The sequence below is a fragment of the Neodiprion fabricii genome, chromosome 4, assembly GCF_021155785.1.
Source record: "Neodiprion fabricii isolate iyNeoFabr1 chromosome 4, iyNeoFabr1.1, whole genome shotgun sequence".
In the NCBI taxonomy this organism is placed as follows: Eukaryota; Metazoa; Arthropoda; class Insecta; order Hymenoptera; family Diprionidae; genus Neodiprion; species Neodiprion fabricii.
Genome location: NC_060242.1, coordinates 8,898,464 through 8,920,467, shown reverse-complemented (window position 1 = coordinate 8,920,467; position 22,004 = coordinate 8,898,464). Strand labels below are relative to the sequence as shown.

The window sequence follows — 22,004 nt, the reverse complement described above, 5'->3', positions numbered from 1 at the left end:
AGTCCTCTAAAGTCATTCCAAAGTTGCATAATGGTGTGTTTTTTTTTGTTTTTTACTGTAGCCGAAAAATTATATTATATAAAATGTTATGTATACAAGTATGTAATTCAATGTTAAAATACATGCTAGAAACGCATGCCGGTATTGAATTGTTGCATTACTATAATTCAGGAACTGAAAGAGAGCGAGGATGAGAAAGAGGTACCAACCGTGGGCGATTACGAGGAGCAACAGCATATTGTCAAAGGTTCATCGCCACCACAGTCTGCGGATGAAGAAAGTGACATTGAAAGTTTGCATAGCTTCCATTATAGTCCGAAAGCTGTTGATCTCCCATCAGCAATAAGACTAGCAAAACGATTGTATTCACTTGATGGATTCAAAAAGTCTGACGTCTCCAGACACCTTAGTAAAAAGTATACAAATCTCTTTAATAAATTATCACCTGTTTTGCTTCACACAAGAAATAACAAAATGACTTCTCCTCACTTTATATTACTTAACAACTAGACATTTGTCTTGAACATTGACTTCAACAAGATCTTCAAATGTTAAGTTATCTGTATAATGTCTCTACTTCGAATTTGCGAAAGTCGTATAATTTTTTTGTTGAAGCGAAAACGTGCTGTAATTTTAAGAATTTTAATACATTAATTTTAATTCACTTTATCTGTTATTTCCAGTAATGACTTTAGTCGAGCTGTGGCTGAGGAATATTTGAGGTATTTTAATTTTGAGCAAGACACGCTGGACGTGGCTCTCAGAAAGTTCCTTGCCCAATTTTCGTTGACTGGTGAAACCCAAGAGAGAGAACGAGTCCTTGTACATTTCTCAAAAAGGTTTCTCGACTGTAATCCGGGTACATTTAATTCTCAAGGTACGTGTATCTGTTCCTGAATACTGTTTTGCAAGCATTTGAAAAAACTACTGTTCCAACCCTCAACATTTTTCTTATTATGAAATATCTATATCTACAAAAAAAAGGTACATCTATTTAAAAAATTGCATGAATCGATTTTAGATCGACTACCTACTGTATGTCATATCTTAAATACAATTTGTTGAAACGGACATTTCTCTTTGTAGATGCTGTACATACATTGACTTGTGCTATAATGTTGCTCAATACTGACCTGCATGGTCAAAATATTGGTCGTAAGATGTCATGTTCGGAATTTATTGAAAATTTATCCGAGCTAAATGACGGAGACAACTTCCCTAGAGAGGTGCTCAAACAACTTTACAATGCTATAAAGTCATTTCCTCTGGAATGGGCACTGTAAGTAAACTGTTATTAACGCCTCAATTCAATATTGAATGTCGTTTCGATTTATAATCATATTTCAATCTAGGTACATACTTATATATTACATAATTAAACTGCCCAACAACAAAATGTTTATTTTTCCACTATATTTGCATAGCGCTGACCATACAATTGTGTGTTCATTCAGAGACGATGAAGGAGACGATGCTGCATCCCAAGTCATGCAACAGGGGGATGGACCAGCATTATCCGGAACTGGTAACCCTTTTTTAGATGTCCCAAACGTAACTGGTGCTACAGAATTCAAGAAAGGCTATGTAATGAGAAAGTGTTGTTATGATGCAAATGGAAAGAAAAGTACGTAGCTACGAATGTATATGTTACGAATACTACTGTACAAATCATCAAAGAAATTACAACCAAATTTTATGTGCAGCACCATTTGGAAAGCGAGGTTGGAAAATGTACTACTGTACATTAAGAGAACTGGTCTTATACCTACATAAAGACGAGCATAGTTTTCGCAGCGATAGCTTACATAATGCTATAAGAATTCATCACGCACTAGCAACAAAAGCCGCTGACTATACAAAAAAGCAGCATGTCTTTAGACTGCAAACTGCTGATCAAGCTGAGTACCTCTTTCAAACTAGGTAATAAATTATTTTTTTAAGTAATGAATTACCTCATTTCATAAAAAAAAAAAACATTCAAGACTTAGATTTGTTGCAACTAATATAAAACCTTTAGATTTTCATATATTTTGAGTAGTCGAGTAAGAATCTGGTTATTTTTGGATGCGTGGCTTTAAACAAGATTGGATTGTACACTTTATCACTTAAGGCGCACAAAATCATGATCTCACGTTTTCCACCTGGTTTTACTTTAGTTCTAGTTTTGTTTTTTTTGTTTTTTTAATATCATAAAAAATTTATGGCATTTAGTAATTCTAATATCCGTTATTGAGACACAGACCTGTATGGTCTTCTACTTATCTTCATTAAAAAACTGTAATCTATCATTATGTAAGGTATAACTTGTGTATAAAGTGAATAGAGAAGTTGTAAAATCTGAAATATCAGCACCTTGTCAAATCAGAGGATAAGCACCAAAGTTCACTAAAGCATTTTACTTTAATTTTTACTTAAAAACGAAAATGTGCATTCGTTTGAATGTCCATTTGAAATACAACACAATGAACTTTTCTGAAGCCAGATTTGTATTCAGTAATTCCATATCTATGGCATTTAACATGTTATGTTCATGTTCAGACCGTGTAGAAAAATGTGACTTTATTCTATATTATTACAAGCACACTCTACATCTACAACACTTTCATGTTGAAGCTGTTTCAATTAACATACTAGTATTCTTTTCTTCGAGTATATAAATACTCTTAATACTCTGATGTGATTATAATTTAAAATATCATCAAATAATAACAATTATTCACAGTTGTAATCACAGTATTTCAAAAACTCCAAATGTTACAGTGATTCTAAAGAACTGCAGTCTTGGATCGACACGATCAACTTTGTATGCGCCACTTTTTCTTGTCAACCACTCGCAGGAGCTGTTGGATCTCAGCGTAAATTTCAAAGGCCTCTGCTTCCATGCAGTCACACAAAACTGTCTCCTGTAAGTAATCTTAAAATTGCTGACATTAATATTCATTCCGTCCTCAAAAAATTAGTATCATACCAAAAATCAAATTCATTCCTCGCTCGATCATGTGTATGGAGACATATTCTTTAATTGCCATTGTTTTTACAACCACGATATAAGAACTGACCTTATTACTTATAATAAGCCTCTTTATATTGAAAAAATCATATTTGTGAGATGAGATCAATAATAATGGAGGTTAGAACTAAACAAAAAATTGTAAATACTGAAAATAACATACTAAAAAGATTCACAATAAGATAAACTTTCACCCCCTCATATAAGCATTTTACGAGTACGGTTCAAAGACGTTGACAAAAATATGAATTTGATGATTAAGATGGTGTTACGCAACGAGTGGGAAGTGCCGACGATGCCCAAAAGCAGCTGCAGGTCTTGATTTCCTGCAGCAACAGGGGCAACCAATCTACTCAAACGAATGATGGCATTGAAAGTAATAAATTGTATTTATTTCTAGAGAGAACAGTTGCGAGACCACGAAGAAATTGTCAGTCGACTGGAAGCAGAGCTCGATGAACACAGAAGACATCCGCCAGAACGAAATTCAAAGGCTTTAACTGTACAAAACTACAAAGAAAAAGATGTATATTTACATTACGAGGTAAGTTCATCATGATTCATCAACTGCAAATCTCAACCACAAGTTACAGCCCTATTGAAATAGTATATTTGGACATGTATGCGCAAAGTACACGATTTCGTGCATGTTTTTGGTGGAAAAAGTAATACGTAAAAAGGAATATGCTCACTTATTGAACGTTTTTTAATTTACACATACTGTGCATACTATTACATATACCCATGCAAAAAACGATGTTCGTTACACAGGCGTTAGATTTTACAATAAATCCTACTTTACACCATTATAACGGTAACTTCTAATTTGTCTTATAAATGCTACAAAGGGTATTTTGTTCACACCTTCTACAGATAGAATTTGAGATATTTCCCAGAATTTCGACTGATTCACGGCTCTTACCCCTTTCAATTTTCAAATCAATCTTGTCGTATAAAAGATCCTGGTTCACAATTTTTCAGGTGATTCTAGTTTGCAATCAAGACGTTACATAAAAAAATTTCTAATATGTAGGTAATCTGTCAAGGTCTCAACGATTTCTGATAAAATAATTATTTCCGTTTTTTGTCCGATGTGAGGAGTATCGATGTTTTCGTAATGAAAGAATTTAATTATTAGCTGCAGCAAAAATCCTGTTCTCGATTTTCATTTTCATACAAAGATCTGTATTAAAATACGGAGATGCACCAAAGATTGGTTCACGAGTTATGGCCATTTCCATTTTGCAACATCGTCATAAAATTAGCTGAGAATCTCACGAAAAATTCTTTATAATAGTAAAAGAAGGTGGAGATTTTAGAGAAGGTGGTCCGGTCTGAGATTGAGTTTTGGTGATGAAATCATAAAAATTTCTCAAAATAATCCAAGCATAAAAAATTATTTATTACGAATGAATGAAAAAGAGTTTGGAGAATTTATAAGAAAGAATTTCATTTCTCGTGTCTACCTGACATTTCTTACTTTCACTTACACGTCAGTGATGTTTTTCAATCGAGTACATTCCGAAATCTACACCTGTGGAATAGTGCCTTATAATAACCGTTCCATTAACTTCAAAAATTATATACAGTAGAGCTTCGATTATCCGAACAAATTGGGATTGGGCATCATTCAGATAATCGAAAATTCGGATAACCAAACCGTGTGAAAAAATCGCTGATTCGTTTAATGTAATAGAATAATTATGTGTATTTGAAACAGATGAAAATTAATATCTTCTTAGTAGATAGTCCATTTTAGTTAACTCGAAAGTAACGCATACATGTTCGTAATAGAATATAATACATAAAATATACGTATCGAAAAACAAGTATCTGTACTAACATTAAAATTTTACAAGTGATACACGTATTTGAATTATTTCTTTGGAAAAAAATCCACGATTGTACTACTGTTTTCCAACGAAAGTTCGTTTCTTTACTGCTAAATCCCGCAATCGTTTCATCAGAAGAAGTTGCATTGAACAAAATTTAAGCTGCGTTTCGTACCACTCCATTGCTGTTTCGAGAACTTCGAAGGCCTGACCATGAGAGGGCGGCATTGATGCTTCCACAATTTCATCACTGCTGTTTTTATCAGAATCTCTTTCTTCGTCATGGAAAACTAAAGATACGATTTCATCATGAGTTAAAATTTCGTAGGCAAGGATCGTTCACGTTATTGTTGTCACATTCCGTGAATCCAGCGATAACGTTGAAGAATTTAACGAATACTTTTATGCGACATTACTCGAAATTAGAAATATCAACTTGAATCTCGTCCTGCATTTCTGCAGAGGTGGCCATAGTTTGTTCTAAGCATTCTTCTGGTTTCTTTCTGTTAGCATTGCCGACACATCAGCAACAGTGTTTCAAATTTATTGTTTTCATCAATTGAAGGACACTGTCTTCTTTTTCATACAGTCTCTTCATTTTCTCTATCGCACCCTGGTCCATAGGCTGGATTAAAGGTGTTTCGTTCGATGGAAGAAATCTGACCTAAAGCATGGATCGAGACTGTTTAACACCTCAGTAGATGGATGAGAAGGCACGTTATTTAGCAGCAGCAACACTAGACCAGTTTTATGTTTAGCCTTGCACCTTTCTTTAACATCCTTTATAAGCTTGCTTTTGTACCAATTGCAAAACAATTGAAGCAGGCAGATTTCTTTTTTTTCCATTACTAATTTTTATATTAAGCAATTTATCTGAGCCATCAGATGCTACTGGATTGGCTAATTCCGAAGGGCTGTAATTCACAAACGACGAATTGCCCATGAGAAATAAAAAACGTTTCAGTCGCAGATTTTCACAAGGAATAAATTTTAGTCTTTGAATCGATCATTCTGGCACACCCTATATAATAATGAAAAAATCAAAGAAATTTCCAACAGAAAAATCTGTCGCTCTTGGCCGTGGCCTAGTTGGTTTGCCCCTATATCCATCCCTGGTAAACCCTCTTATCCTTTTCACTCATCACCACACAGATGGACTAAGTGTGGAACTCGGATGACCCTGCACTTTTTGAAAAGATTTTGAAAAGGGCCTCATAAAATATTTTTATTTTTCAGTTGAAGAGGTATAAGACCTATGCATATTTGCTGAGATCACGGTTGGCCTTTACGGATGTGGAACCTTCACTGGTCGAAAGCAGTATCGGTGAGGTTGACGAAGGGACTGGAAACTTGGCTAATACTGACGTAGCACTAGTACCACCGCCTGTTCCGGATCGACTACCTACAAATAGGTACAGTTACAGGGCTGCAATTTACAATCGTAACTTACTAAATGATCAAGATTGTGGGGAGAACCTTGGTTGATGGGTAGTGGGTGTATTTATTCTCAACATGCATTAAGTGTATCATTTGCTTATATAGACATGATTTGACGTTTAAAAGAAAATTAACTAATATGTAGAGCCAAGAATGGAGAAAGCAAATCATTCACATGATGATGTAATCGAAACAGGAAGCATACTCTGCCAAGTGAATCACCTTTAATCGAGCGTGACTGTTTTCATTACCAATCACTAACATCGGGCGATACTCTGGCTGAAATACCAAAGCATAAAAATCCTTGGGAAGTCAGAAGTTTTACCTACGTGTTTTTAGTAAAGTTATCAATGTTTGCAAAATAGATCTTAACAAAATTAGATGAATTTAGAAATTTTGCATCAAGATGCAAGTTTCGGATTTTAGATTGATCGAATATTGCAGGAACTGACAATAATTATAGTAACTATAGCAGAATACATGTAGCAAATATTTCACGCATAGTGCTGGTCGAGGTAACTCAATGCGCCTGCAGCAACAATCACATTTGTTACATGAATCAAACGCAGTTGAGAACTTTGACTACTAATCTCGACTCGTACATCAAACCGGCTGTTCATGAAAATCGGTGGGATCATAAGATGCAAGTCCTGTAATTTTAAGATATTATTCTCGATTATATTAACAATCACAAGCTGATTTTGTTTGACGGTAAAGCTCGTGATCATATCTGTTTTTGCAAGATACGCTGTTTGCGAACTTTGAAACAGTAAAGTCGATAGCCCTTGCCAGTTATCTTTGATTCACGTAAAATAGGTATCTGAGGGTGTTTGCGCTTGTGTACTGAATCGTCTTGACTGGCCCTTATACCAAATATTTCCCATAGAGTTTCTTTCTGCGAGGACTAATGAATTTTGAATACACCCCAATTTTAACATCTATCTGTGCGATACAGCAAACTGATACAGTAACCAGAATTATTTTATATTTAAGATCAGTCTGTACTGTATGATGTGGTGTTCGACAACCCTTACAGAAATTACTACTACAGTACTATTGATGTTTTCGCCACTACCGGAGAACTCTATCATTGGAATGCTGTACTATCTGCCTTTGTAGAGTACGCGGTGATCTCCCACCACTCCCCGTCATTAGACATGTGTATATGAGAAACTCAGTAATTGACGAGGAGATACCAGCAAATGCCAGTCGAGTTTCATGATGAGTCCTTGTATCAAAATAGTGGGGACAGATACAATTAAGACCTTAACTGATTATATCTTTTAAGGCTTAACAAGCTAATATCGGAGTCAGTAGCAGAGCAGTTAATACTTCGATCTTCCACCTGTGCGTTACATGTTCAGGTTTCGTGGTGGTTTTTTTTTTTCCGCCTGATTGAACAAACAATCAATAATATTTTCGATTTACGTTATTTTGTTAACACATAAAGTGACGTGTAAAAATATTTCAAATCAAGTACTCGGTAGGATATATGTATCAAATACACTTTGCTGCTTTGTTATTATAAAATTCGGGTATCCGTTAATCGTAATCTGGGTTTTCAGTACAAGTTTCTTAATACAATAATACAAGGCTGAAGCTAGCAGCCAGAATTAGCAGCCAAACGTTCTAATGTTCATATGAATAAGATAATGAAGTTCAAAAATTTAAATTTAGTGAAATACCCCGAAGCCCCAATACTTTCATACAATTATGAGGATGAAACTAAACTACATTTTTCTGTTTCCAAAAACTTAACACGTTTGGCTACTAACTCTGACTACTGGCGTTAGGTTCATCATAAAAATAATTACTTTAAACGACGCAATCTCGAAAAAATAGTGGATCTTACTTTCATTACATAAAGTATCGTATGCACCATCTTTTTACACCTCGAATATTTTCTGCGGCTGGTATTGCAAACTTATGCTAATAGTACTATTATACCTGGTGAGATCTCCGGCAACATTGATTTGACGAAGTTCATGAATGGCCTGCAACCATTAGTACTTTTTACAAAAAAATTAGGAACAGGATTACCCGCATAACTCATCTATAATATTTGCGATTAACGGATGTCGGAAGTTTGTGATTATAAAGCAGCACGGTTTATTTGATCCTCATACCTATCATAGCAAGCACTTGATTCGAAATATTCCATATATGTCACTTTATGTACTAAGAAAATACCGTAAATTGTAAAAATTGGCGGTTTTTTGTTTGATTGGCACGTACGAAAAAGCCAGTGCGAGAATTGAACATGGGATGCATAACAGGAAGATCGGAGCCTTAACTACCTGGTTAACGACTTCGACGATAACTTGTTAAACTTTGAAAAATATAACGAGTCGCAACAACTTCCATCTTCAAGTTTTCGGTACTAGCCGCGTATCTACCCAATACATTCATGAGAGGTCACATCCCGAAAAAACTATCAGTGATTTGAATTCAATGCAAAACATTTATTGAAAAAATGTCACTACAACTCCCAATACCTATTAATAATGAAATTAGCACCAGTGGCTTAGAACAGACTCTAGTAGATCATTCGAACCTTCACTACTTGAATACCAATGCTCCACCAGCTAATACCAATACCGCAGAATATCAGAGACTGTTAGTAAATTCTCGTAAGAAAACGAAAACGGTACCGCTGTATTTTAAAAATGAATCACTGAGCAAAGTATGTTTTACAGATTTTTTTCGCAGCACTTACCTTCAATATATGGTACTAAAACACCAGAGCACATTAACGAATTGAAAATTGTGCAGTATAGAGTTTATCAAAGAAACTTTAATTTGATAGAGAAATTCAGCTGTCTTTGAACTATCGGTTATTCATGAGAAATTTTCAAGATTTCATCATCACGTCCATAAACGTCATACTAACTTTTCATAGCAATGACAACAAGTAACTTGCAAAAAACAAAGTGCAAACTTCTTTACTTGTTTACAGTGTTTGATAAGCATTTATTGGTACCATGTATTCTTTAATCTATTTTCAACAAACTTATTCTAAGATATGATGCTCTGCTTCTCAGCACTGGGCCATCATCGTGTTCTATCAAATAGTTTTGGATAACCTGTGCTGTCAAAATAGTATCCAATCATATGGGCTGCCATGTGTATTCGATATTTCATGTTAATTTGTTTGTGTAGCCTGAACATGAGTCGTTTGTGTACAAATCGCTTTTAATGCACTGTAATATCTGCTAAATACACATAATTTGGAGAGATAGACCACCGTCATTTTCAGTTGAATGAAGCAGTCGATACACAAATTTTCAGATACAATTCATGTATGAATAATTAACAGTTTTCAGTAATTACTCGAAGAACTTTCAAACCATTCTACGATTGAACAAAATAAGGTATTGTGAATTCCACACTACTTTCGCGAACTGAAGTTTTCAAGATGCTTGGGAATTCTAGGATCCATCTTTTGATTTTCTACACTCTTGATGTATATTACGTGACAGCTTTCTCATTTTTTCTATAAAAAAAAATCGTGAAATGCACATTTTAGTTTTGTTCATCTGATACCAATATTCGATGTGAAATTTGTTTATCAACATCACGAGTGTCTGTATGTTTTCATGAGTGTACAGACCATTATTTTTCTCGTAAAAATTGCATCAAAAATGATGAAAAGAAAATAAAAAATCTGAGAATGTACCTACACTTTTAAAAAATTTGATCGATAAAACCGTGATCACGATTAAAAAATAAGTTTCATCTTGCTCAATGATTTCAAAAATTCGAAGTGTTTCGAAGTAATCATTGAAATTGAATTATATACGAAATTTCATCCACACACAATCTCTATGACACTCATAGTGTTTCACATAGTTAAAATTGAAGGTGGTTTAACTCTACAATTTCTCACATGATTCAAAAAAAAAAAAAACATATAAGTTATTCAACTGCTGGTACTGCAATACCTAACAAATTCATTCCAGTTTCTAATGAATCCAAATATCCAGTTGCTTAATTTCATTCATAGCATAATTTATTAAAAATCGGTTTAATATTTGATTGAATCACGCATCATTTAATTGCATAATATGGCATATCAAATCCAAACAAAGCAATCTCCGCAGTACAATCGTGAAGGCAATTTCTTTCACATCATGAAGGCTCAATATGTTTCTCTATTCTCGACTCTCTTATAATATTATAATTAACTTATTTCATCTGTGATGAGCTACTAAATCAAGACTTAAATCTTTATCTGAAAGTACTTTGCAAAAGTAATACATCTTTCGTGAAAATGAAAACCTAACATCTCGGTAACCCTTAATTGTAAGTATTTGTTGAATCTTCCAACTTTCCACTCTAATGTCTTTCTCATTCGATATTATCCGTATATTTCTTACTGTATACTTGGTATTTATTACAATTTTTGTGCAACTTCACTTTGTTTAATAAATATGGGAAAGAAACTTCTAAACAAATAAAAAATATTGTAGATATAGCATTGTTAGATTTTTATTAATTTTTGATTTATAGTACATATATTAATGGATGCCTATTATAAATAATAGTTAATCCTGAGGTGATTACAACAGATAAATACATAATAATATAGAACTGTCATCTTTGACTTTCTTTAAATTTTCATTCAATAATGTATCATACCATCTTCCTCATCAAAAGTCAATAATCAGTAACAAATAGAAATACATGTTTGTACGCATAAAAGGCATTATGAGTATGTGAGGCTTTATTATATTTCTTACAACGCCTGATTGGAAAGTTCGATTTTTGTTGCCTGTAAAGCGTGCAGCGTGCGTAAAGTGCCCAACTTGCAGTCAGTGCTGTAAAACTACTGAAATACTTCATTTTACACATTAAGGCTTTCTGTGGCACTTGCAAACTTCTGAATAACGCAATCTTACGTACTATGTCATTGAGCGTCAATTACTCAACCCCAATTTTACACAAGGCTGAAGTTGGTATCGTTAATATAACGAACCATGATAGAAAAAATCGTTGTTGTGCAATTTAATAACAACTTTCTGAAGAGTTGGCTTTTCAAAATATGAACATGTTTTTTTTTTTTTTTTTTTGTTACGATTTACTACCTGAACTTCAGACAATTCTAAGGATTGAAGTAACAATTTTTCCTAAACATCCATCGCTAAAGTAACGTTACTAACTTCAACCGCGTAATGTTACGCATTGTCAATGACACCTTCGTTCCTTCTGAAATCAAACTTTCCTTCACAGGTGCTGGAAAAAATTGGATATCTGACTCGTGTGATTACAGCGCTCGCCTTGGCTCATACTGCGATCACATTAGTATTCGTGCGAACTGCGATTGCAGTACTTGCCGTTGGCTTTTGCCAGCAAATTCGCACCTGTATTCTTGTGAACGCAGTACTCACTTTATGGCTCACGCTGCAAACCTCGCACTCATCGGAAACTGCATACTTTCCACACTTGTAATACGACATTATATTTTATACATATGTTTTTGTAATTCGTTGGTTTTAGAGCTCTTCTTGCTTATTACATATTTGGGTAGATTACTTTGCGATCGGAATTGGTATATTATTGCTAATAATTACGACTATCAATGGTCACTGTTACGCTACAACTTATAGTGATAGTGTATGTAATAAAGTGCTGACGGGAGGTAAAATAGTATTTACAATTTCTATAGGAAGTCGTTGTACTTTCAGTGTACATAAAATCTACAAGACTGGTTTCGTTATTGTTGTTTGGTAATTATTTATCGATTATTCTAACATTCTAAGTAAAAATATAGTCATTATCAAATAATTAATATATTATTAAACATATTAGCTCTTATTAACTATTATCTTACGAATGAACGTTAATTTCATTCATTAGATGCAGTTCAATCAAAAAAATGCGAGTCATGTTATAGAATTTCAATTTTATGCTTTCGAAGTGCATATTCTCAGGCATTAATTGTCAGATAAAACATTGAAACTTGATTTCAGAATGTTTTTCAAACACTTCTATACACGAGCCAATAACTTATTACTTGACTTTTACTGGCATTACAATGGAGAACAGCAATTATTGAGCAAAATTAAATCTGACATGTTACGAGTTATTTGACAATTAACATCAACTAGTTTGTATTATTGGAAGTACACAATATTATTGAACATATACTCACTGACCACACAGTATAATCTATCATTGTCACCATTCATGTACATAAATATTGAAGTTCAAATGCATTTGGAAGCCTATGAGTATATTCAAATTTTCTCTCTTAGGCCTGAAAACCCAGCTTTCTTTCATCTTTCTTAATTTTTTATTGGAGGATACACTTGACTTCTACTAATGTTTGCATTTAAATTTACCACATTGAATTTCTGTACTGCTGTATATGATTGAATTGAATTTATGATTGAAATACATTGACATCATTTTCTCAAACTCTGCAACTAGTTCAAGCATTTATATACCTCAAAGTTGATTGGCAGCTTCCATGTGTATATTCGTTACTGAATTATCACATTTACAGTTAGTTACTTTGCTTTTCGTATATCTTATACCGAGGTGAATCTTAATTATTCAAATGATGAAGCTAAAGCTATAGCACTTAAGTTAACAATCGAACATGTTGATTTTAAGTAAATTAAGGCAGTAGAGATCAATAGTGAAAATTGTGTTAAATCTCGTAGTGTTCTTTCAAATATTGGGCTTCAAACTACAGTGCGTTAATTCATTAGAAGATCAACACATTGAACTGCTAACTGCCACTACTAGCTTTGGCTTCATGGTTGGCTACTTCATTCGTCATAGTGCATATTGTTTTGTCTGATATTACAATGGTTGATCACAATTTATACACTCATATAATTTTTTAAACATTAATCTCACATCTTTTCTGCATACACATAGTTTTGAATCGCTTTGGTTACCATATTAAAACGATATTGCTATTAATGCTATACTTTTTTGTTTTCTGCTTTATAATATAATATTAAGCTAGTTTATGGTTGGAATGGCGATAATATACCCATTCCTTATTCATCAAACAATACCTTGAATTTTTTTTTTCCTGTAATGAAGTAGGTAAGGATTTCAGCTCTGAAAGTACACACGGTGGTATTGTTATTTGTAGAAAGACTGCGTGGTGTACGTATGTTTTTTTAGTTTCTTCCCAAGGTGGGATTCTACTCTGTAAGATTAGTTTCAAATTTTCGATTTGACTGCAGCTTTCAAGAGTCACGTCTGTTACAGCTTGTTGATCGAGGAGTATTGAAAACAGACAGCTTCACGGTGTATTATGTGATAAGTAGAAGAAGGCAGAGTGCACTGGAGAGTCACTAAAATATACTCGGAGCTGATTGTCTTTACCTACTCGTCTACCAATGTACCGTTATTACCAATCGTTGCAAAATGGTTCTATAGCTTGTTTCTTGCATATAATAAAGATGTTTTTCACTGTTATAACAAACTGCTTCTGACACTAGTTATCCGAATTTTATTTACAGAACGTATAAAGTGTATTTCTAGATATTTCTTTTTCCTTCAGGTCTAATGCAAAATTATTAGAAACCTAGAAAATTGGGGATAGTCAGGGAACTATAGACTAACTAGAAAATTGACAGAATGTTCATTCTAGGTGGCACATTGTTTTATTCGTTTTACGAATCGCAAGTTTTCTTTATACTTTCCTCTCACAATTTCAAAATTATGCACACCTTTCATTTCAAAAATAATGTGTCTCTGAATAATATTTGTAAATGCTTTTATCGTTTCATTGAAAAATTTAACTTGTATGAAAATCTGGAAAATTTGAAAAAAAATCACCAGTTTTAAACAACCCTGCCAACCTGTATTTCAAGTGACTCTTAATGAATGCTTTACAATTTGATTTAAGCAAAACATTTAAAACTTGACCAACGCTTTTGCACTATACATTATTTAATATTTCTTAAGAACGAAATACTTATACGTTTCTAATCCATCTTTATTAATTACTGAACACCAGCGATATGCCAATGCGGAAATGGGTAGAGATTCGTGGAAGATCAGATAGTAAGCGCATCTCGAGATTGGCTGGTACGGCTGTCACGTTGTTCGAACCAGAGCTATATGTAGACCGTTAAGTTCCCATGCCGTGGAATCATTGTTGCTGCGACAATGCTATGATAATATTAATCTCTAACCATTTTGACATTGCCATATACTTTATTTTCATGTACTTAATTAACTTTCGTTTTCGTCCAATGATCTGAGAATTTTTAATATGTTATTAATCAAGACTAATTTGATCAAAATCACATTTTGACATTCTGTAATTTTGTAACATCTCACACACACGTTAGCATTTTTTTTTATGTGAACATGCTACTTCATCAGTGTGAAGCTTGAGTCTATCCTCCGTCTTAAAGTATAGGTATATATCACAAAGGTTTGATCAAGTGTACCCTTCGTGCTAATAAGAGTGCTAAAGTACAGCATTCAACACACAGCACGGAATTCTCACTGTATTTATTCCACCTACAACTTCTCGATAAAACTTTGATAGTTCAAAATATTTCAACTCCCTGGATCAAATCACATTTGTTATATATTTCAGCTTCAAGTAATGTCAAATGAATTTAGATAGACAAGAAGCATCGCTCTTTTTATCTAAACATCCTTGTTTCATTATTCTTACCCTACTGAAAATGTTCATGTGTCAAATGATATAACATTTTGAAAGAATTCAGCATGTAATTTATTACATGATTTATTTTGTACATGTGATAAATAGTATAAAAAATCGCGTAATAAATTACAAAAGCTCAAATCACCAGAGATAATAGATCGAAAATAATATAATCAACTATGTAGTGAATTATATGAATTTTGATCCAGTATATCAGATGATTCGTGCTTTTGTGATCTGTCGTGTAATATCTTACATAGTTTATGAAATGTACAAGATAAATCATGTAATAAATTACACGCTGAATTGCTTCAAAACATTTTATGATTTAACAGACAAATATTTTCAACAGGGTAAAACACAGTCAAAAGCTGAATTTTAAAATTAATCGATATGCAATTTGGATCTTACAAACAGTCTTATAAAGAGGTTGGATTGATTGGTCGTTTATAAGATGAAGACTTAATAATATAGGGATATTTTTATTGGAGGAAATGTATAACTTTTAATACATTTAACCACATCGTTTATGGAAAAAAAATGTTTAAAATGAGCTCTTACAAACAAGTTCTTATATGGGCGAGACAACAAAAATTTGTGTCTGCAAGATAGCAAGACCATAGTTGGATTTACGAAATTAATTTAAAAAAACTGTTGCGTACGAACAGCTCTCACTTAAGACGACCTTTACGTTATTTGAGACAGCTTGACCATATGTTTCTCAAACAGTAAACGAACCTACCAGCAGCTAAAGCGTTAGTTTATAGGTTCTGCGGGGCGTGGTGCTGCTTATGGGGAAGGACTCAAGTGCCCCTAAGTCGCCTTGCCTGAAGAGCAGTCAAACCTTTTTGAGGAACTCTGGTGAAAATCTTCATTGAAAATTTTTCTACACAACTCTTCAGAATACCTCTGCAGAAGACTGTAAATTACTGAGTTTCTCTCGTAACCTCTACGTTTCTATTCCAAATCTTGTAATTGCTTGGTATTTCTGAACATCGTTCGATTTTATTGTCACATTTTTAAGAGAAACTCTGAATTTTCTTACATTTTATTTGGTACTTCTCTCGAATTCTGACCTTTACATTTTTATGTTATTTGACTACAGAATCCTACATTGCAAATCAAAAATAGCAATTCTCTAATCTACTATCTGGATCATTACTCATTACTTTCAACTTCTTTTTTATCCAGTGTTAACTTTGTCTGTATAAATATCAATTAGTTCAATCAGCGCATATAAACCGAAATAAATTGAATCTGTGACATTGTAGTTAGTAACGTTAGTGTAACTTAAGTGTAAAAAAAATTGCAGAATAAATCACTGTCTTGCAAATACTAGATGATTCTAATTGTAAGAGAGTAAAATGGACAAAATATGCACACATTTATTATATTATTACGGTTTACTGATTTCAAAAACATTCTAAGTAAGAAAATAATGACTTTTTCTAAAAAAAAATGCATCGTAACATTAAACGTTACTAACTTCAACTTCATTCTAATGATACACAACACTGCTTACATGCTTGAAACTTGTAAAAAATGTCCTCAGAAATAATTATTTGAAAGAGAAAAATCAAATGAGAATCCAGGGAAAATTATAATCATCTCGAGAAAATTGACGTGCGCAAAAATTAGATACAGAGAAAACAAGTGTGCTGACAAAATTCAAAATACCATGTAGATTTGGAGAAATTTCTGTAGAAGAAACTTGCGGCAACAAGCAAGAAATGTTTTCACAAAACTCTATAGTTCTATAAGAAGGTAAAAATTTCCGAGTGACTATCCTACATAACTTTATCATGAAAGACTGCAGACTTTCAACAATCAGAAAGCTCAGAAACAGTCTTGTGTCCGTGGACTATGAATCTTTCATAAATCCTCAAGTCACGTGCAAGTTTAAAAACTGCCCGTTAGATGCCAAAATAATTACCTTTCTGTTCCTTATCGATAATTGTCTACGTCATCTGAATATTTGTCATTTCATTTACATATACGTTCCTTATGAAATTCTCATTTTAGAAGTGTTACAGAATACGATGCAAAAACACTGCTAATACTTTTCAAAAACCAGTCACGCAGCTGTGAAAATTGAACGCCAATATCTGTCGTGAAATTAAATAACAAAATAAAATTATATACTATACTTTTGCACAAGTATGTAACGTGAAGGCGGCTCCTGGTATTTGACGTGATAACATTAAAAAATCATTCTCCGATCTGTGATATAGTTGGCAGATACATTCCTTAAGAGGATGTTATAGTCAGTCTTTATCGACAGAGGAAAGTGTCACTTTTTTTACTTAACTATTATCAAAGCCTACGTAGTACTGACGTGAAAATGCTGCAGTGGCCATAATTCTACACGCAATGCCGAACAAAAATATCGTAAAACTTTTGTTTTTCAAGAGCGAGAATAAGGCCGGAAAATGTATTCCTATAATAAGTGGTAATTCAATCACAGGAATACATTTCTAAACACAATTGTTGCGTAGATAAGTAACATTTTTACCAACCGTCGTAACATAAAGCGTAGCGTGCGAGACTGTGCAACTGCGTTTTTCGGCAGTTTCTCTTGTCCCTTTTGCGAATGAGGGTGTTTCTATTGAACCTCTTAAGTCTGCTGAAGACGCGTGATGATGGTCACTTAGCCTTTCCCCCATCACCATGTGACGGTTTTATAATTTACATGGTCTATAAAGACCAACTATAGCATCCTTTTAACTTCCGACCCCTTCTGTGTATTCAGCGAATAAGGTAACTTATGATTGTTTCACTTTTGTGTGCAAGATTTTTGTGATGTAGGTTCATTTTGGCTGTACAGCATAATTGGAGCAACAAAGGGGTGAAAAATAATCACCACTTGATCGCAAATACGATTACTGCTACTGTGCTGGCATTGAACATACAATTTATATAAAGTTTTAAGAAATTCGTAAAACATTGCTGTATTGATCAAGTCATTTATGGATATTTAGGATTTTGCAATGACGTTGTAACTTGACAGGATAAAAAATAAATGCAAGGTATCAAAAATCGTTCTAGCATGGAACGAAAATTCAAAATTGAATTGAAAACAACGTAAAAAATACGAAAGGCAAAAATAATGTGCAACATTTAACATCATTTAACAATGAAAAAGCTAAGCTTTATTTTTCGATTTCGCAACAGAAGATAGCTATTGATATCGACCATTGCTTGGTGGTTTTTCCTGAGATATTTTGTGTAAATTATTCCAAATTGAACATTATTTGATATTTATAATGTCTTAGAAATGGTGGTGATTTTACATAAATTTCTAGTTTAATGTATGATCGCACTGGCCGAGACTCCCGTTCATGCGAACTTCATACAAAAATATTTCCTGGTTACGAAGATTTAATACAATCAGTGGGGAAATTATTTTGAATGCATAAGCTCATATTTCAAATTTCATGTTTATATGTATAATGGAGTATTACAACTACGTAAACTCATAATAACGTACCTAGTATTTCAATGGCTGAAACAAAGTAAAGACGAAGTTATGCTTCAGCACTGTTGATGCTTGATGATTAAAGAGCCACTGGAAATGACTGGAACAAAATTTTTAGTATGCATTTTACCGGCAATAATTCATATTTACGTAAATTTCATTGCAGAATATTGCATAGTTTCAAAGATTCCTTATGCGTTATTGAATGATCGATATCCATAGGCGTGTAGTTTTCGGTTGTATTAACTAACCATGAAAGTGTCACTAAAATCGTTGCGATCGTTAGATTCTGGTACGGAGCGTATTAAGTGGTTGCCAAACACGGACCCTATGTAAAATTGTCAATAAATATCTAATTTTCATTCAAACAACACTAATATGAATGATAAATTTGATATAAATAATATTGTGCTGATTACAATGAATTCCAAGAAAAATTCATAAGGTTTGTCATGATTTCCGCGGTATTACGTTCCTGAGAAATTAGAAGTGTGGTAGCGCCGCCACTTTTTTTCGTTGTCTAATCATCGGCCCGTTTCTGCTCTACATAGTACAATGCTTTTCGATAATCTATTGACTGCTTATATTACGAAAAGTGTATCAACAGTTTTATTCTTATATCGATACGCATCTTCTACAGATTGGATTTCTACTATCAACTTCAAATCTGGCGTGAAGTTGATCAGAGCCCTTATATCATAGCGACCTTGTCAAGTATCTATAACAGACTCACGACCAGACGCGTTCTGTATGTATCTTTTCCTTACTTTATTATTCAATATTTCTTTAGAAACTGCGATTATCCATATTTTCTTCGTAATCTATAAAATCCTGATATTTCCAAGTGAAATTATCGTGTAAGTCTTAAGTTGTTCAACGTGACAATTATTCAACTCTCTCACGGCAACCCTACTGAAAATTATTGAATGATAAATCGCATAATGTTACGACCAAAATTCGGATGTATTTTATGATGCAATTTAAGATGTGAATACGACTTAATCCATAGCAAATAACACAATAAGTCATGAATTATAGATTGTAAAATAAAATACATAACAAATCATATATCGAATCATGGGTTTCGCTTTATGATTTTTTATGTATTTTATCTCATAATCTATACTTTATAGTTTATCATGTGATTTGTTACGTATTAACTGGTATTCACATGTTGGATAACAATGATAACAAATTAATCAATCTCGTGACGAAGTAATCTACAGTTTCTCACAGTCAGGGTGGCGACATACTGAGTAATTCGGAAAAACCGGGATTAGTCAGGGAATTACGATGATCCACAAAGAAAAACGTACTTTTTTCATAAATTATTTTCAAACTTCAACTGTGCTTTTGTTGAATTATATATATTATTCACGGTGATATTAAAATTAATGTAATATTATGTTCATACATATTTGTGTGAAACGAAGTAATACTATGTGTTCCTCCATTGAAATTTATATATTGAAGGTGCACAATTTCTGGATCTTTTTGTCGTATAAGCCGCCCAACATTGTACAAATTTGGTGAAATAAGGCCAGGGAATGCTGAATTTTTTGACACGGAAAGTCAGGAAAGAGTCATGGAATTTTATTTGAATAAAATTGTCACCAGCCTGTTCGTTATCCAGGAATGTCACACTAAAATATTATTTGCATGTTCTGTACTCTAATATACCTTTAGCACTGAATTTATTCCTGACATAACACCACTGCCTTGCCTGTATCGAATGTACAAATTGTACCTATCATAATAAAATTAGTGAATGTATTCACTATCGATGAGTTACGCACATAGGTAATATCCTGTATTTATGGCCACAGCCACAGATGACGTGCAGCTGTTTTGTAACTATTTACTTGTATTAAACAACTGGAGGATTAATATTTTATTGAAAATTCTAATATGACTATATGCCACAGAGCGATACAATGTTAATGGTAATTAATTTTGATTCATTGATTTCCGTTGAAAGTCTGCTTTCAGAGTTATGCGCACTTTTTATTCTCTATCCGACTAACGCAAATAATGCCTTAGCGATGGCTCTGTACATCGTCTACCTATCATTACCCTGTTTTGCTGAACATTTAAAATCATTCTATCAAACACACTTCAATTATGCTAAAAATTCCATTTCCTATTATTTCTTTTCATGTTTTGGGCAGCTCTTAATATATACTCGATATTTAACTTAATGCAAACACATTATTATACATATTAATTATATATATTGATGATGATCAGCTCCTGTAATTAAATTTGTAAAATATGTGGATAACATAATGCAATTCTAGGCAAAGGGAAAGTATGAATGATAATGAAAATAAACAGCTTCTGGATTACGTAATATATGAATTTTTAGATTTAAACCCAAGACATAGATGCATCCAGCATGATTGAGTTTTGAATGTTATCTGTACTCCATAATGCACGAAATCATAAAAAGCATGACTCACTTTGATACATTAATTCAGAGTTCACAGACATGTATACAATTTTACCCTTACGATTACTTCATATAAAAAGACTATTTAATAAAACACGTACATTTTTGGCAACCTCGGTAATTCTGGCAAGAAAGTCCCAAAATTGCTGTGATTTTGGGAAACGTGCTGTCATCAAAATGGCGTTTAGTTTCAAATCTGATTATGCACTTCTTAACATTTTTTGCTATCCACTTTTCTTCTTGTACGAAATTTATAGATATATATATATACAGTGGTAAATTCACCCTAGACAATTCGGTGGTGAATTTCATAAATTATTTTTCGGATGAAATACCAATTCAGAAAATAATTCAATCAATGCAAATTTAAATCCGTTTATCTCTTCATATTTCAAATATGCAAATAGCTTTGTGTTCTCGAGCAATAAGTTTTAGTTATACGTTGTACTCGTATTCAAAGCACTTTGAGTGTAACAGATTGAAAGAGGAATAGCTCACAGCAAATAACAGTCTTCTGTCTGATTGCTGTCAATCTCAATTACCAAAAGCACATCTTGTCACTAATTTTCTACAAAATTGTTCATCCGAAACAATTGAGGACCGCATCCAATTAAACAGATAAACGGAAGCCCCTTGCTTAAAAAAAATCCACCATTTTGCTATCTGGGTATCTACATTTATGAAGTCCTCATAATTACATGTTCTCAATTTTGATACCTCTTGTTGGACAAATCTGAATCAATGTAACGTGTGAATCAAAAGGACTTAGAGACCAAGAGACCAAACTCGGGTGGTAGGGATAGGCTTGTCGCCTGGCAGCGATACTAAGCGCAGAATACTTGCGCAATGCGGTACTGCGCAATCAAATGATTCAAAATAATTCGAGTCTGTCCCCTAACTTTGAAACAAATGAATGTGGATATGCGCAGTATCGGATTACGCAAGCATTCTACGCTCAACAGCGCCGCCAAGGGCCTTCTATGTATTGGTCCACTTCAAATTACTGACTTGGATAGGAGTTCGGTCTCCTGGTCTCTAGTCTTCCTAATGTAAATGTAAGTTTACAAAATTGTACGAAGTTAATAATGGTATCGCCAACGTATAATATTTTGCGCTTGAAGAACTGTAGAGTATGCCACCAATACGTAATGATAATG

At 33.4% G+C, this 22,004-nt stretch overlaps 1 protein-coding gene across 9 annotated transcripts in view; it reads left to right on the top strand.

Annotated features, from left to right (window-relative positions):
• LOC124180937 (PH and SEC7 domain-containing protein) overlaps window positions 1–22,004 on the top strand; it is a 76,206-nt gene that overhangs the window by 51,676 nt on the left and 2,526 nt on the right. For 5 of the 9 annotated variants that reach the window (XR_006870341.1, XR_006870340.1, XR_006870344.1 and 2 more), the window contains 9 exons: window positions 172–416; window positions 684–877; window positions 1,087–1,279; window positions 1,455–1,624; window positions 1,704–1,920; window positions 2,761–2,905; window positions 3,411–3,554; window positions 6,079–6,254; window positions 15,691–21,902. Coding sequence is in view for 4 of the 9 variants with exons in the window: in XM_046566892.1 (XP_046422848.1) it covers window positions 172–416; window positions 684–877; window positions 1,087–1,279; window positions 1,455–1,624; window positions 1,704–1,920; window positions 2,761–2,905; window positions 3,411–3,554; window positions 6,079–6,327 (1,557 nt within the window). In the remaining 5 variants the exon portion in view is untranslated. Of the gene's footprint in view, window positions 1–171; window positions 417–683; window positions 878–1,086; window positions 1,280–1,454; window positions 1,625–1,703; window positions 1,921–2,760; window positions 2,906–3,410; window positions 3,555–6,078; window positions 6,419–11,508; window positions 14,981–15,690; window positions 21,903–22,004 lie in introns of those variants that run through there. The other 4 variants (XM_046566892.1, XM_046566891.1, XM_046566889.1 and 1 more) reach the window with 3 other exon arrangements.